General features: G+C 46.5%; 1 protein-coding gene across 2 annotated transcripts in view; it reads left to right on the top strand.

Moving 5' to 3' along the window:
- Positions 1–1054: 1054 nt before the first annotated feature.
- The window catches only part of SMYD1 (SET and MYND domain containing 1), a 30007-nt gene continuing 15219 nt past the window's right edge, over positions 1055–15842 (top strand). The window contains exons 1-3 of one of the 2 annotated variants that reach the window (XM_010168519.2): positions 1055–1268; positions 12064–12240; positions 12942–13155. In XM_010168519.2, coding sequence (XP_010166821.1) covers positions 1132–1268; positions 12064–12240; positions 12942–13155 — 528 coding nt within the window. In that variant the 5' untranslated portion in view covers positions 1055–1131. The remainder of the gene's footprint in view (positions 1269–12063; positions 12241–12941; positions 13156–15842) is intronic. The other variant, XM_010168518.1, reaches the window with a different exon arrangement.

Here is a 15842-nt window from a genome sequence, read left to right on the forward strand (position 1 = left end):
GACAGTGTCTCACCACCCTCACAGGAAATAATTTATTCCTCAGATCTCATCTCAAATCTCCCCTCTTCCAGTTTAAAGCCATCACCCTTTGTTCTGTCACTCCCTGCCCTTGTCAAAAGCCCCTCCTCAGCCTTCCTGGAGCCCCTTCAGGTACTGGAAGGCTGCTAGAAGGTCTCTCTGGAGCCTTCTCTTCTCCAGGCTGAACAGCCCCAACTCTCTCAGCCTGTCCTCACAGCAGAGCTGCTCCAGCCCTCGGATCATCCTCGTGGCCTCCTCTGGACTCACTCCAGTAGGTCCATGTCCTTGTTTTGGGGGCTCCAGAACTGGATGCAGTACTCCAGGAGGGATCTCACAAGAGCAGTGGGACAGAATCCCCTCCCTCAACCTGCTGGCCACGTTTCCCTTGATGCAGCCCAGGTTCTACATCTCAGATGTCCTGCTCTGCTTCTGCAGCCCATGCTAGACTGTGGCTGTCCTTCCAGCTCTGCCCACTGCTGCTGGCATTTGGGAAGTGACTCCCCTTTTCCAGACTCCAGTGGCAATGGAGGATGCCGAGAATTTCAGGGCATGTGTTTCACTGTTATCCCTGCCTCTAAACACACCATCCATCTTCTAGAGGGTAAAAATAAAGCAGCATTGTTTAATTTCTGGAAAAAGCCAGATGCCAGTGGAAAGGGTCAGAAATATACATACCAGCCCTCCCTGTCCCACTGTCTCAGCTGTTGCTTCCTGAGAGACAGAAGCATGTGGTTGCTAAAAATACCCTGCAAAGAGAATACATTCTCTCTCCAATGGGAGAGTATAAATTAATCCGAGTCGTAACGTATACAACTGCTTGTGGCTGGGAGAAACAATTCCAAACGTAGTTTTTGGAGAGAGGTTTCCTAATGAAGCAGAAGTCCCAGCCCTGTGTGTTCCCTACGTAGGTCGGTGATATTGCGTGGAGGATCTTCGCCTCCTGCCTCTCCTGCTCCCACCCCTTCGCCCTCCTATAGGAAACGGTGTGGCCAGGGGTGGGGGGAGGCCAGCTCTTTTATAAGTGTGTTCTTGCGACAAGTGGAAGTTGACAGGAGTGACGGGAGATTTGGCTCGCTCTGAGATACCCACCTCCCAAGCCCTGGGGTCCCTGGGATGACCAAAGGGGGAATGGAGTCAGTCGAAGTGTTCACGTCTGAAGGTAAAGGCAGGGGCTTGAAAGTGGTGAAGGAATTCTTGCCTGGGGATGTCATCTTTGCAGAGCCAGCCTACGCTGCCGTGGTTTTTGATAGGTAAGAGACAAGCACTTCTGAAACACAGACTGAAATTCATCTTGATGCAAAATTTCATCTGGCTGGGTGGGTAAAAATGTGAAAGCGTCTGGTCAGCGTCAGAGAAGGGTGTGAAGGGAAGTCAGAAGCACTTCTGTAAAGACGTGCTCACAGCTGACAGCGAATGCACTTCCCAAGGCTCTGATCAGCGTTTTTACTTTTCATATGGCGCAATCTGTTTCCAGGATGTGATCTTGCAAGGTGCTTGGTGCCGTCAGCTTTTACCAAATGCCGTCAAAGTTGTGTGTGTTCAGTGCCTCACAAAACCAGACCCATGTTACACTCTGGTGAACTGCCAGGAGTTAGTGTGATTCAGGTACAGCAATCTCAGACTGACTTTGCTGCAGCCTCTGATGTATAACGCCTGATAAAAGTGAGTTACATTGTGCTCTGCTCGTGTACCACCTCCCAGCTCTATGTGCAGCTTCATCGCCTGTTGCCTTCAAACGAGCAGCTACTGGGGATCTGTGAGTGCTGTTGTTTCTGTTAAACTGATTTTATACTTATAGCTAGCCAAGTTAACGAGAAAAACTTCTGCTTTCACTCTTACATTAAACTGGTTTTAAATTTTTGTTCACACTGATGTAGCCAGAAACTGAATTCTAGTGCAAATGTGTTTTTCTTTTCTGCTGCTTGTTTCAAGGACGAACAACATTCAATCAACCTGCGCTGCTGGTGTAGCTGGTGCCCACTTCTGCCCTTCAAATCTGCGTAAGATTCGCTTAAATACCCTGAAAGCTAAAAGACACAAAGAACCAATTTCTATGTTAATCTCCCATGGGATAAATCTAGAATAAAGCCTCAGACATGAATGGAATTTATCCAGCCTTATAATGTGCTGAGAACAGAATTTGGCCCAAACTTTTTAAACAGAGGAGCTAGATGTCAGCTGAAGGTTTCATTCTGGGCTTAGGAAATTTGTGAGCATTTTTCAAGGGTGTCATGGTGACTCTCAAGACTGAATTTTTTGTCCTGAACTGCCAGTGACTTTAGTGAATATTCTGCACTAGGCGGTGAGTGATTCTGCACAGCTGAGCTTTTCCTGATTGAATCACCTCTGCTAACAAAGTCTGGGATGCACGCAGAGCTCATGCTGCTGTTTTAATCTGGGTCATCTCGTAGTTGAATCTGCTTCATGCTACTGTGTCATCTGGCAAGAGCAGAGAATTGAGGATTAAATGGACAGAGAAGGAAAGAAGGTTTTTTATTTCTTTCATTCACTTTTTCTTTGCCCTTATACTGGCAGTGGGCGAACATGTTTGTGAATCTTTACGATAGCAGCAGTGACAATTCTTAGTTTGTATTTTAATATGTCATTACAAGAACTTGCATTTAAAATGTTACTTTTTGTTTTAAAATGTTAAGTTCTTGAATTCTTAACCCCGAGTTCAATTACAGTAGTTAATGAAAAAAACATCTCTCCTTCTGGCTCTTGCACTTTAGTTTCATTTGTGTCACTAACTGGAATTTTGCTGTGGTCATTTGCTTTGGAAGTCCCTATGGACAATGATTCTCCCATATACCTTGCTAAAAATACTAATTATCTTATAAACCATTGAAAACATTTTGCCTTTTGGTTGCTGGTCGAGAATTTTTTTTCTTCTATGTGAAATGTTGCGAGTGTCATGCATGGAGTGGAGCCACCCATGTTGAAGAGCTACAACTTCACTGCATTTTCAAATGTCACTTGTGTAACGTGAGATAAGGGGAGAGACTATCTCCATGTCAGCTCTTAGGCTGCAGACTGTGTCTTAGGATTAGGTTTCCAACAGAAAACCTCGGATGGGGAGAGGTTTGCGTCCCTCCCTCCCCAGAGAGAGTTTGTTTATAGCTCCCAGAGAACTGGAGAGGATGGGGATGGCTTCAGTCATTCTTGTCTCTCTGCTTCTTCTTCATGCTGCTGTGCAATAATAATGGGTTCTTACCCTCCTGTGGCACATTTCATCCCAAAACACTTTGTATATGTCAGTGGTGAAATGTATTCTCAAAATCTCCAAAGCAGGCAGTGCTTGTTGGTTAGCGCTTGGCAGGGGATGACCTGGGCCTGAGACATAATGGCAACACACATTTTTCTTGTCAAAACTGCCCTGGTGCTTTTACTACACACACGGGGCTTTGTTTTTAAAGGTACTTTCTACCTCTGTCCCAGGCTATTCAATTCATAAACCCCTGTTGAACTGATTGCTCTCTGTGGTGGTTTCACTGGGCTAGTGCTGGGCTATCAGCCAAACACAGCTGTTTGGTCACTACCTCCCACCCAAGGGATAGGGGGGAGAATTGAGAGGCAAGGGTAAGGAGACATGTAGGTTGAGGTAAGAACAATTTAATAATTGAAATAAAACAGAACTTAAAATAATAATGATATTAAAATAATAATGATAATTGGAATAGTAATAAAATATGCAAATGAGTGATACCCAGTACAATTGCTCACCACCCACTGACCAAGCCTGGCCGGTTCCCAGGTAACGATCCCGGAGCAGCGACAATCCCGAACCAAAACCGCAATCCTGGAAGAGTGAGAGCCCAAGAGAAAGCCAGAGAGAGCAAGAGAGGAAGAGCCCCTCATGAATATACTGACCATGACAGGATGGGAGATGGAATGTCCCCTTGGCAGAGCCAAATGCCAATTTAGCTCATTAACTTAAATATTCCTCACCCCTCCTAGATCTTGCACTCGTAGACTAACAAAACACAAAGTCCTTCAACTTCCAGTGACAAAATGAAAACATTGGTATGAAACCCTGCCTCTGATTTTGCTGTTGAAATCAAATACTGCAGTGGTCACACTCTTACCTTCTGCATGACTGCATGTGATGTGGTGACACAGCAGTCGAAGTGAAGGTCTCTTTTTCAGATTAGTAGGAGCAGCTCTTCAGAGATGCAACAGAGTTTTCTTGGTTTGGCCACGCTGCAGGATGGAAAGCAGCTTGTGTTTGTGTCTGCACCCAAAGCTGTCAAGAGATGGGAGGTGTTACTGTTCAGAAATGGGGAACCCCATAATGATGATGAGCTGATCCTGGTGAAGAACATAGTTATGAAATGAAAAATATGCTTTATCTTCTAGAGTGGTTATCAGAAACCTGCCTTTCATATTCTGAGAAGCTACCAGAAGAACAAACCTCTTTGCCCTGACTGTGCTGGGATCTAGGGAGCCTGAACAACTCATCTTGGCACCCAGTGTTGGGTGCTCACGGCAGAATGTGTGGGTACACTACGCTTTGGGCTGAAATGATGCAAAGGCCCTTCTGTAGATATTGAAGTGAGGAACTGCCAAAGTAATTTTGACCTGAGACCATCACCTGCCTGCACTGTATGAATGTCTGTCTTTTAGTAGGAGGCTGAGTTCAAGGAGGTGTTAAGAATTTTATTTGGTCAGGAAAAGGAGAAATGTTTTCTTTGACAAAACTCTATAATCATACTCTTGGCACATAAGACCCATCAGTTTAACTGGACCAACTTACAAGGTGTTGTGGTGGCTTGTCCAGCAATGTGCTTTGGGACTTAGCTTGCAAATTAAGACACCCAAAACTAAGGTCTGTGGTAGTGTCTACGTAGAGCTAAGGGCAGGATTCAGTTGCCATAGGTGTTTAGTGTCATTTGAGATGCCCCAGGGTGTCTGAGACATCCTCCTAGGGCTGACGGGTACACAACAGGATTTATGAGAATCAGGTCTCCTCTCAGGCCAGATGGGTGTCCCTACAGAGCCTAAAATAACACTAGGCTCTTATGTCCAGGCAAGTGAATCCACCCTTAAGTGTCCGATATAGTCAATGGAGCACTGTAACGTGCACCAAACATAGACACCTACCTTGGTGAGCTCAATGGCTTTCTAGATCCCACTGAGTGTTTTGATGGGATCTCTACTTGGACATGAAGGGCACAGATGAGCACATCTAGATGTCTGAATCTGCAGACTGAATCCTATCCTGGAAGCCACTGAAGGTCACAGGGACCCTGAAATCATGAAGGCTGGTGAGGGCTTGTATTCTTCAATCCATTGATGGTCGTCCAAGCCTTTTAGTCTAAAAGTTCATAAAACTCAAAGTGAAGCTAAATAATATTCCTATAGACATCAGCCAGTTCATAATTTCTTAGATTTTAAGGCCAGGCTATGACTCACAAGGCTAACCATGCTTGTTGCAGGGGTGTTGGACTAGATGACCTCTGAAGGTCCCTTCTAACCCAAACCATTCTATGATTCTATAACCTTTTACTTAACACAGGGGTCTCCTGGTGTTGACTCCTGCATTAAGCCTGTTACTTCTACCTGAACTAGAGCAGGGTGTTTAGGGAGACAGTGAATGCTGATTGAATGGAGGGACAGGACTCAGTGTGATCTCCAGTATTTTGCTGTTTGGATAAAGTGCAGACACACTCTCTGATCTGTGTTTGAATCAGCCTTGCTCTTATCAGCTGAAATAGCACTCAGAAAACACCAGTGTCAGGCCCACCTTGCCCAAAAATAGATGCAGAAGGTTGGAAATATATCTTCTCAAGGAATTCTTTGCCATTGTTAGGGTTGTTTTTCGATTTGCAAAGCCCTTGTGCATTCCCCGTTGGCATTACCTCTCACTGAAACTTCCTCTAGCGCTCTGCTTACATGTGAGGATTTAATCCTTCCCTCCCTCTTCACTTTCTCTTTGAAGATGCCCCCTCCCTGGAAGTGCTGAAGGCCAGGCTGGATGAGGCTTTGAGCAACCTGGTCTAGTGGAAAGTGTCCCTGCTGATGGCAGGGGGGTTGGGACTGGATGATCTTTAAGGTCCCTTCCAACCCAAACTATTATACGATTCTGTGATCCAAGGTCTCCCTTCTTCACAGCCAACTTCAGGATGTGGCATTCCCGTTGCCTGGGCTCAATGTACAGTATGTGACCTTCTCCTCTGGCATGTCAGTTGGCTCTCAAGCCTGTCAGAGTTTACATTTCCTATGGGCATGGGGATGCCTGATATATCTCTGTCAGCCTTCGCTAAGAGAAGGTTTGCTCTTTAACCAGTGGGGTTTGCGAGATGGTAGTCAAGGCAAACATTGTCACGTGGTAGAAAGCCAAGATCATCTGAAGATCTGCTTGATGAGTGATTTGCAAATTGCTAAAACCCTGAAATAATACAGTTTTTGCACTCCTTTTGATGTATGAAGCAGGCCCAAAACATTTTCCAAGGGACATGTGGAGAACTCCATTATTGTAGGGGGATGACCTAGGGATTGAAGATGCAAGATTTTCCATAAGAGTATGACTCTGAAAAGATTATGGAAGCAAATTCTTTGAGTTGATACTGATAACAACTGAGAGCTAATGTGATCATATTCCCATTGTTTAAAATGTTCTGGGGTTTGATTTTTTATTATTATTATTATTATTCATTTCTTCAAAAGCTTAAATAAAATCTGGGAAAAAAACCTAGCTTTTTTAAAGGAAACTACACCCCCACCTCTTTCAAAAGAGGCTGAGAAAGCTTGTAATGAAAGGCCAAAAATAAAATAGTCTAAAATTTGTCTAAAATACATCCTCCACTCAAATCAGACAAACTAGGATGTGTCATCCCTGACATTTTAAAGATAAAAGCACTAAGTTCCAGTCCCCTTTTTTAAAGGAGCAAAACTGTTCTTATGCTGATATTTCACCATGATGGGTGTCCTCAGTAGAAGCCAACTGTTGAATACCTCTCTCTTCTTCTCGCTGCTGAAAGGGTGGGTGCATTTCCTTAGGCTGTTGCATTTAATGAAGTGTTACAGCCTGTGCTTTGAAAGCCAGGTGGACTTTGCCTACATCTTAGGTTCTTCTTATGCCTCTGTAGGATGTTGAGCCAGCCAATAATAAATGGGTGGGCTTAACTAGACATTAGATTGTCTATGTGTGTCATCTGTCATGTACCGAATGGAATTATCTCATGTTAAATAGTTTGTCAGCATCTCACTGTTTCCATTAGTTATTCAGCAAAGTCCTCCTTTTATTCCTTTGCACTACAGCCATCTCACCTTGCTTTTCCAGATCACTGAGTGAGAAGCCGTGGGTGCTGGGTGGGAAATGGTTGGCAGATGTTTGGGTTATACATGTCTTGGAGATTGGGTTAATATATTTCCTATGGCAGTGCTCAGCCCTCTGTCCTGGCAGGTCCAACAGGTCATAATCCATCTGAATCCAGTCCAAGCAGTCACAAGAGCTATTTGTTTCTCCTGCTTTCACTGAGAGCCGTGCTTGTGGGAGCCGTGGTTTAGTTGACAGTGCTCTGTCACCTCTTGCATTTGTTGGCTGGCACATTGAATCATTGCTTTTCTGACTGTAGCTGCATCCAGGATTAGTAGTAGTTGTGTGTCTCATCTACCTAACATCAAGGCTGGTGAGCCCCTGAGAGTTCAGCTCAGTTGACACTTGGATGAAAGGCCAAGGACACCTGAGGCTCCCAATAAAGTCATTTAGTGACTCAGGCAGTGGCACCTGCCCTCCAGGTCATTCCTAAATCCCTGACCTGGCAGGGCTTAGATGGGCTGGAGAAATCACTGTGCTAATGAAGATCTTGCTTTTGGGCAGGGTGAAAAAAAGTTCTCGCTATGTGTGGAAGATGACAGTGAATGAATGGTGAGATCACCCCAGGGGCTGTGGTGTACATAGACACGGCAGGAAGCAGTTGTATTGTCCCCATGTTAAAGCAGGGGAAGCTGATCACTGAGTCTGTAAGGGTTCAAACATCCAGGGCTCCTGGGTAGGTGCCATTTGTGTCTCCAGAAACCTGCAGTGCTGCCTGGCCATGCAGCATCCTGACCATGTGGATATGAGCAGCTCTTTCTACAGGGAGGGCAACCTGGAGCCATTTTGGGTTGTGATAAACACTTTCTAGGCCAGATAGAGAAGGTTTTATAGATCAGTGATTTCCACTGCCTGAGACACTTGGGTTTAACCTTGGGCTGCTCCTACTGTCCTTGGGGGACCTTAACCATTGCAGAGGGGATGACAGGGGAGACTGTGGACCCTTGCAAGCCTTTGGTGTCCTTGGTGTTGTCTGTCTCCAGGATGGATGGTATCAGAGCCTGTCATAAGGTCTGGTTCTGGGCCCAAGGGAAGCCTCACTTTGCCATTCCTGTTTGGGGCATCCAGCTCTGAGCACCTCTGGGATGGCAGGAATTTGCACCACTGCCTAGAGGCACCTGGGGGATTTAGGTGCTTGCAGGGTCAGATGGTGCTCGAGCAATATTTTTTTAAGATTTAGGTAATAGATCTCAAGTACCTGTGTCTCCTGAGGTTTTTTTTCCATGCCAAGAGTTGAGCCTGAAGTCTCTGGAGTCCTTGTAATGCACATTATCAATAAATCCAGTCTTCTTTTAAACTATTTCTGAGCGCGGAGGATCCTGCGAGGGTTTTGTAGGAGATGTGGTGTTTCTTAAGCCTGCCAGCCAGATTACCTATGAGTAATTGTGTCTGCAGTTTCCATACCGCATGAACTGTTCCTTCACCTCCTCAGGAAGTCTCATGTAACTTTGTTTTGTTCATTTCTGCATCTCCTCAGAAATGAGGCCTTTCCAGGGCTAGTGGTAAGTTCCACCAACTGGGTTTGCTTTGGAGTCTCTGGACGCCCTGTGTGATAAACAGCAAAATGCAAAGCCAACATTTCAGTATTTTTCTGTTCTCAGAGAGGGAGCTGTGGGGAGACAGGCCCCTGTTTGACGTCGTTAGTTTTGCTGCACCATATTCCCCTCTGATCTGTCATTCCTTTTTACAGGGAAACTTCTTTTAACTGCCTTTTCACTTTTTGACTGTCCTCAAACCATGCAGGCAGCAGGAGGGAGCCCCATTCCCTGCGTGAGATGTCTCCCCGTGCTTCCCGACACGACATAACCACATGGGTTTTATCAACTCTCTGGCTCTCCTTTGCCTTACAAGGAGTGTAATCTCTCCCACACCTCTCTGCCCCTCTGACTTGACAGCTGACAGAACACAGCCTCGCATTGCTCACCAACTCCCAGCTCTTTCATTTGACTTAATGGAGTTGGCTGCGTCCCCCTTCCCGGACACATGCTCCCCCCCTGCCCCATCCCGGGTGCTTACCTTGTATTGGGCTCCCTCCCACGCACCGACACGGCTCACTGTCATTTTCCAAACCTCATTTTCACACGTGGTTTTGTCTACTGTGGGTTGTCCTGCTTTAAATCAATGGCCCTCTGCTTTAAATCAGTGGCCCTCTGCTTTGAATCAATGGATCTCTTCATCCTGGAAGAGCCAAGGCACAGGGTGGATTGTGTCAGCAGCTCCTGAAATATTGCCAGAGGAATGAAAGTGCATTTTAAGTGTTCTGTGGTAGATATAAATATGCATACATATGGTTATATATATATATGTACAGTGAAGAGACAGGACAGTCTTGTGGCTGAGGGCTCTGGAGCTGTGGGTCTGATTCCTGCCTGTGGCACGGCCTCCTCAGGTGATCATTGTTAATTTTTAATTTCCTTTTGCCTCAGTTTCCCCACTATGGGCTGTGTGTGATGATAATGTTCCCTTGGTAATGAAACCTCTGTGGTCAGTGAGCTTTTTGCAATGAGAAGAACCTCCCTCCAGGAACCAGCAGTGTCTAAGTGATGGGAATTTAAATTCTCCTGTACTGTCGAGCCTGGCTGGAGGCAGAAATAAAGTGGGCAGTTGCCTGGAGAAGGAGACAGCTTGGGGCACCAAATCAGGCAGTGAAAAGCCTTCTTGAGCAGCAAGGGGAAAGTCCCAAAGTTGTTTGGGCAGGAGATCAAAGTGTTTCCACCTCCTTCTCAATGAATTAAGTCCTAGGAGCAAGCAGCTGGACATGTAAAAGGAGAGGTTTCCCGTTGGTCTGGGACCCTGGAAACTCTTGGAGGGAGGACATGAAGTTAGGCTTCCTCATCAGTATCCTCTGATGTATTCCTCCCCTGGCCTTGGTTATAGTTACATACATACCATTGTGGGATGCTTCCTGGAAATCCTGTTTTGAACCCCCTAAAGAAGAAACCTACTTCTTTTGAAAGGTGTTTCCCAGTTTTCCCATGACTGTGTAACTCACAGTAATCTCTCAGCTAGTTAAACCGCAGAGCCAGGAGCAGGAATAGCTGGTTAGCAGCACTTACTGCTACTGGCACCAGAGAGAGACACATCTCTCTGGAGGAGAAATCTGCATTGGAGGAGAAATCTGCATTGCTAGCCCATCTGCAGGAAAGCTTTTAGTGTCCTAAAGAGCACAGTGCTAAAGCTGACACTGGACTAAACAGGGAGGACTTCACGCCCTGATAGCAGAGCATGTTCTTGCATCAGACACTGTGCTCATTATCTTTAATGTTTAACAACACTGCCATGGGTGGCATATTCTGGGCCGCTGACCAGCACTAAATCACTTACATTCTCAGCTCAGCCTTGTGAAGATGAAAAATCCCCTAGGTTTATTAATAAAATATTGTGGTGGTCGTAAATGCAAGTACTGCTCCCTAATGTTGATGTTACAGCCAGCCAACCCCATGTCCTACCCCAGCCAATGCTCCTGTGAGCTCTTGGAAGTTTGTCTTTCCTTTGTCTTCAGCTGTTTGGTGTCTCTTGTCCATCCCTGGGCAGCTGAAAATTGACTTGTCTCTTAGAGGTCATGGCTGGGGATCTGCTGAGTGGCTGGGAGCCTGACCTGATCCCTCCGACCTTTACTAAACATCTGTCTGGAGTCACTGGCACCAGCAGAGCCCCAAACCCACCTGGACTGGGTCTCTGTGCTGCTCTCTCTTGATGGTAAACAGCCAGGAGACATGCACTGCCACCAAAGGAAAGAGGAAAAAACATAAGACACTGTGTGATGAGAAGATCTACCCTGAAGGAGGGTGTTCTCTTGGCTTCCTCATGTCATTTCCAACACAATAGCCAAGTGCAGTGCCTCCAGCACAGCTGCACCTTTGGCCGAGTGACAAAAAGAAATGACAAGCAAAGCTGCTTTTTAATCAGTGGAAACATATCTTGGTTTCAAGCAGCACAAACACAGTGTGTCCCTGTGCAACCACCTCGATCTATCACTATTCTTCATCATGACACACCTGTGTTCTGCTCACTAGCAGAGCATTTCTGATGTATGCTTTTATCCCTGCAGCATGCCTGGGCCTAAGGAAAGCTTAGGAGAGCAGTTAGGACAGCTCAGAGCCATGCTCCCCTTTGGTCCCTCTCGCCCAATGTTTTCCTGAGTGTCTCAGATGTTGTGGTGGCCACTGCTCCATTTTGTGACCTGGGCCATGTGAGGCCCTGGAAAGCCTTAGTGCTTGGGGGGGTTCACTTCAGCCCATTTCAGAGGCTTGGCAGGCAGGTGAAGCTCTCATGCTGGCTCTTTGCCTTCACGTTCTTCTTCCTACTCGCCTGAGCCACAGACTCATTAAGCATCTGCTTTCTGCTAAGCAAACGGGTGGCTGGTGCTTCAACACGGGCCAGACAGAAAACAAAACCAGACTGGAAATCCTGTTAACAGTGGTGGTGCTGAGGAGGAGCAGATGAGCTGCAGACAAGAGGGTTGAGAGCTGAGGAATGCTTTATTGCTGTCCTCCTTTAAACAGAATATTTGTCTCTTTGGCGTAGCCACACAGAAAAGCAACAGCCCTGGCCAAATGCAGAAGGATTAAGCTGGGTGGGATGTTTCTCCATCCTTCTAAAAAGTCTCAGAGGGTCCATCTTTAGTGGGTGTGAGGAGCCCAGGGGCACAAAACTAGCAGGACCTTTGCTGGGTGGAACTTGCCCTTCATGAAGGTATGAACCAACAGGTCCTTCTGTCCTTCCAGCCTGACACATGTCATCTGTCACACCTGCTTCAAACGGCAGGAGAAGCTCCACCGCTGTGGCCAGTGCAAGTTTGCCTACTACTGCGACCGGACCTGCCAGAGAGCAGCTTGGCTGAACCACAAAAATGAGTGTTCTGCCATCAAGAGGCATGGCAAGGCACCCACCGAAAACATCAGGTGAGAGCTGGTCCCCAGGGCCTGAACTGGCAGCCTGGGGATGGTGGGAGAGGACAGGGCATCCCTCCAGAGGGTGGTGAGGAGGATCTGGATGGCCTGATCTGGATGGGATGGGGGTGGGAGACAGTTCAGGAAAGGCCAGGAGCATCCCTGAGCTGATGGGATGGGGACCTGGAGGAGCATCCAGGGTGTGAGTGGGTCATGCTCCTGGTTTGTTGGGTTTTGGTTTTTTTTTGGTGCTGGGCCCCAAAAACTCTACTGCAGCTGAACATGGTGAGGCAAACCTGCCTGGGGTGGTTTAGGAGGTGTGGAAAAGTGGAGAGTAGGTGGAAAAGTGAAAGAAGAGATGGGGTCTTCCATGTTTTTTCTACAGGATACATTGATTTGGATTCATATCCCAGCTCCATTGTAAGAAAATGAGAAAAATATCTAAGGAAATGAGAGCTGTTGTGGAGAGCTGGGGACCTGGGGGTCTGTAGCAATTCTCCAGATAAGAACAGAGATGCTGGAGCAAAACCCTGCATCTCCCTTTCCTGGAAAAGCCTCTGGGTGGTGACCAGCCATCAGTCATCTGATGCTGAGCCTATCTCAGATTGTCTTCACACAATTCCCTACCCATGAAATTTCCCCATTTCAATGGCCCTTTGGTCCTTATCCTTGCACTGGGTGGTGATGTTAATCCTGGGCTCTCTCCTGGCCAGGCTGGCTGCCCGCATCATGTGGAAGATAGAGAGGGAAGGCAGTGGTCTGGCAGAGGGCTGCCTGGTCTCCATTGATGACCTGCAGAACCACGTGGACAGCTTTGATGAGGAGGAGAAGAAGGAGCTCCGCACTGATGTGGAAAGTTTCCTTGAGTTTTGGCCACCCCAGAGCCAGCAGTTTGGCGTGCAGTTCATCTCCCACATATTCGGAGTGGTATGTCAGAGGGGTGGGAGAGCAAATGCGGGGCTTCTTTTAATGCCAGCTCCTCAGAGAAAGTCTCCAGCTGGTTGGAGTTGAGGATCATAGATTAATAGAATGTTGTGAGTTGGAAGGGACCCAGAAGGATCATTGAGTCCAACTCCTGTCCCTGCACAGGACAAGCCCAAGATTCAGACCATGTGTCTGAGGGCACATGGTGGCCAAATGCTTCTGGAATCTTGTCAGACTTGGTGCCATGAGCACCTCCGTGGGGAGCCTGTTCCAGTGCTCCACCACCCTCTGCCTCAAGAACCTTTTCCCCCTGGCCAAAACCTCCCCTGGAACATCTTCCTACCATTTCCTCTTGTCCTATCATTGGCCACCAGAGAGAAAAGATTAATGCCTGCCCCCCCTCTTCCCCTTGTAAGGAAGTTGTAGACCTCAATGAGATCTGCTTTCAGTCTCCTCCAGGCTGAACAAACCAAATTACTTCAGCCTCCCCTTGTATAGCTTCCCCTCTAAGACCTTCACCAGTTTTGTGATCTCCTCTGCACATTCTCCAATAACTTTAGATCCTTTTTATCCTGTGGTGCCCAAAACTGCACCCAGTACTGGAGGTGAGGCTGCATTGGTGCAGAGTATAGTGGGAAAATTGTACATAAATTGTGATGTTGTAGGATGTCTGAGTTCATCCCTCTCTTGCCCTCAAGAGGCCATAGCAGGTGGGATAGCCAAGACTGGCATTTGCAGCAGGTGGTTTGAATACTGCTGCATTCCCCATCTGCATCGCTTCTGTGCTGACACTGGGAAACTGAGGCATGGCAAGGGCAAGGTCTGGAATCTTTTACCTGTCTAACCATGCAGGCAAGTGGCTCACTCAACTGTAGGTGCTGCATTGTCATCAGAATTCCCGCCCTCTGCACCTCAGGGAGCTAAGAAAATCTGTTAAAATATATTTTTAGTAAATATAGATAGAATATGTTAGAATGTAAGAAAACTGTTTTAATATAGTGGAAGGCCTTGTAACAGCCTCCCAGTACCTGAAGGGGCTCCAGGAAGGCTGGGGAGGGACTTTTGACAAGGGCAGGGAGTGACAGAACAAGGGGTGATGTTTATAAACTGGAAGAGGGGAGATTGAGATGAGATTCTTTCCTGTGAAAGAAATTCTTCACTGTGAGGGTGGTGAGACACTGTCCCAGGTTGCCCAAGGAAGTTGTGGCTGCTCCTCCCTGGAAGTGTTCACAGCCAGGTTGGATGAGGCTTTGAGCAACCTGGTCTAGTGGAAGGTGTCCCTGCTGCTGGCAGGGGGGTTGGAACTGGATTATCTTTGAGGTCCCTTCCAACCCAGACCATTCTAGGATTCTATGGTTCAATATATGCATTAATGTCTATTATATATTTTATGCATTTGATTTTTAGGTGCGTATATATCTCTCTCTCTATATATATAAATAGGTAAAATATACTACATATAATAATAATATCCATTCTTAACTTGTTAACTACAAATTTTTGTTCTCTGTGTAGCAGAGAGGGAAATTCCCAGAAGCCAGTTTAGACTGAGCTGCTCTGCCCCCAGCCCTGGTACCAGTCGGTGTGTCCCAGGCTGCACTAGCCCCTCAGCTCCAACACTGCCTGAGCAGCCAGGGTGAGCTGAGCAGAGACACACACTCTGCTTGTGCCTCTGCTGATGGCTGATGTGGTGGAGAAGTTGGCTTTGCCAGCCCTAGCACAGGGAGGGACACAGCATCCTTTGGTGCCCATCTGACAAAGAAAATCCAGTCCACTGGGTACAGGGAGACCTATGTACTGGTGACTGATATAACGTGACCATGCAGAAGTATGGAAGTACAGATAAAGTACAGAATCAGTTAAGAAAAGAAATAAAACCATTAACAGGGTGAAATAATTAGCAGCTGGTTTAATGATTTCCTTTGGTATATCCTATTGCATTTTCTCTTTGCAAATACCTCCTTTGTTTATGTTTGTGACTAACACCAATTCCATTCATACATGATAATAATGAACTGTATAGAAAAGTGTAATAATTCATTCTTGTCACCCAAAAGTAGTCATTGTGAAAATTGTCTGGGACTCATATAACAGTAGTAATGTTTCTCATAAGCTCTGTGGGCCAACCAGCAAACATGACCAAGGTTAATTTCTAACTGATACCCATTTTAATAAGCGTGAACTTTGCTTTCTGCTGATGCTCTGCTTGAATTGCCTCAAATTCATTTTCCTGTGACCTTTTTCTGAATTATTTGCAGGAAGCAAATATAAAGAAACCGATGCATGGGCAAACCAAATTTATCTTCCGCATCCCAAATGAATGGCTAGAAGGGCACAATGCAGGCTGGCCATGAGCCAGCAGTGTGACCTTGTAGTCAAGAAGGCCAAGAGTATCCTGGGGTGCATTAAAAAGAGCGTGGCCAGCAGGTCAAGGCAGGTTCTCCTTCCCCTGTACTCTGCCCTGGTGAGGCCACATGTGGAGTATTGTGTCCAGTTCTGAGCTCCTCAGTTGAAGAGAGAAAGGGCACTTCTGGAAAGAGTCCAGTGGAGGGCTACAAAAATGATTAAGGAGCTGGAGCATCTTTCTTTTCAGGAAAAACTGAAAGACCTGGATCTGTTTAGCCTAGGGAAGATGGAGAAGGGGACCTTATTAATTTTTATAAATATCTAAAGGGCAGGTGTCAAGTGGA

Source organism: Antrostomus carolinensis, unplaced genomic scaffold, assembly GCF_000700745.2.
Source record: "Antrostomus carolinensis isolate BGI_N321 unplaced genomic scaffold, ASM70074v2 scaffold10925, whole genome shotgun sequence".
NCBI classification, from domain to species: Eukaryota; Metazoa; Chordata; class Aves; order Caprimulgiformes; family Caprimulgidae; genus Antrostomus; species Antrostomus carolinensis.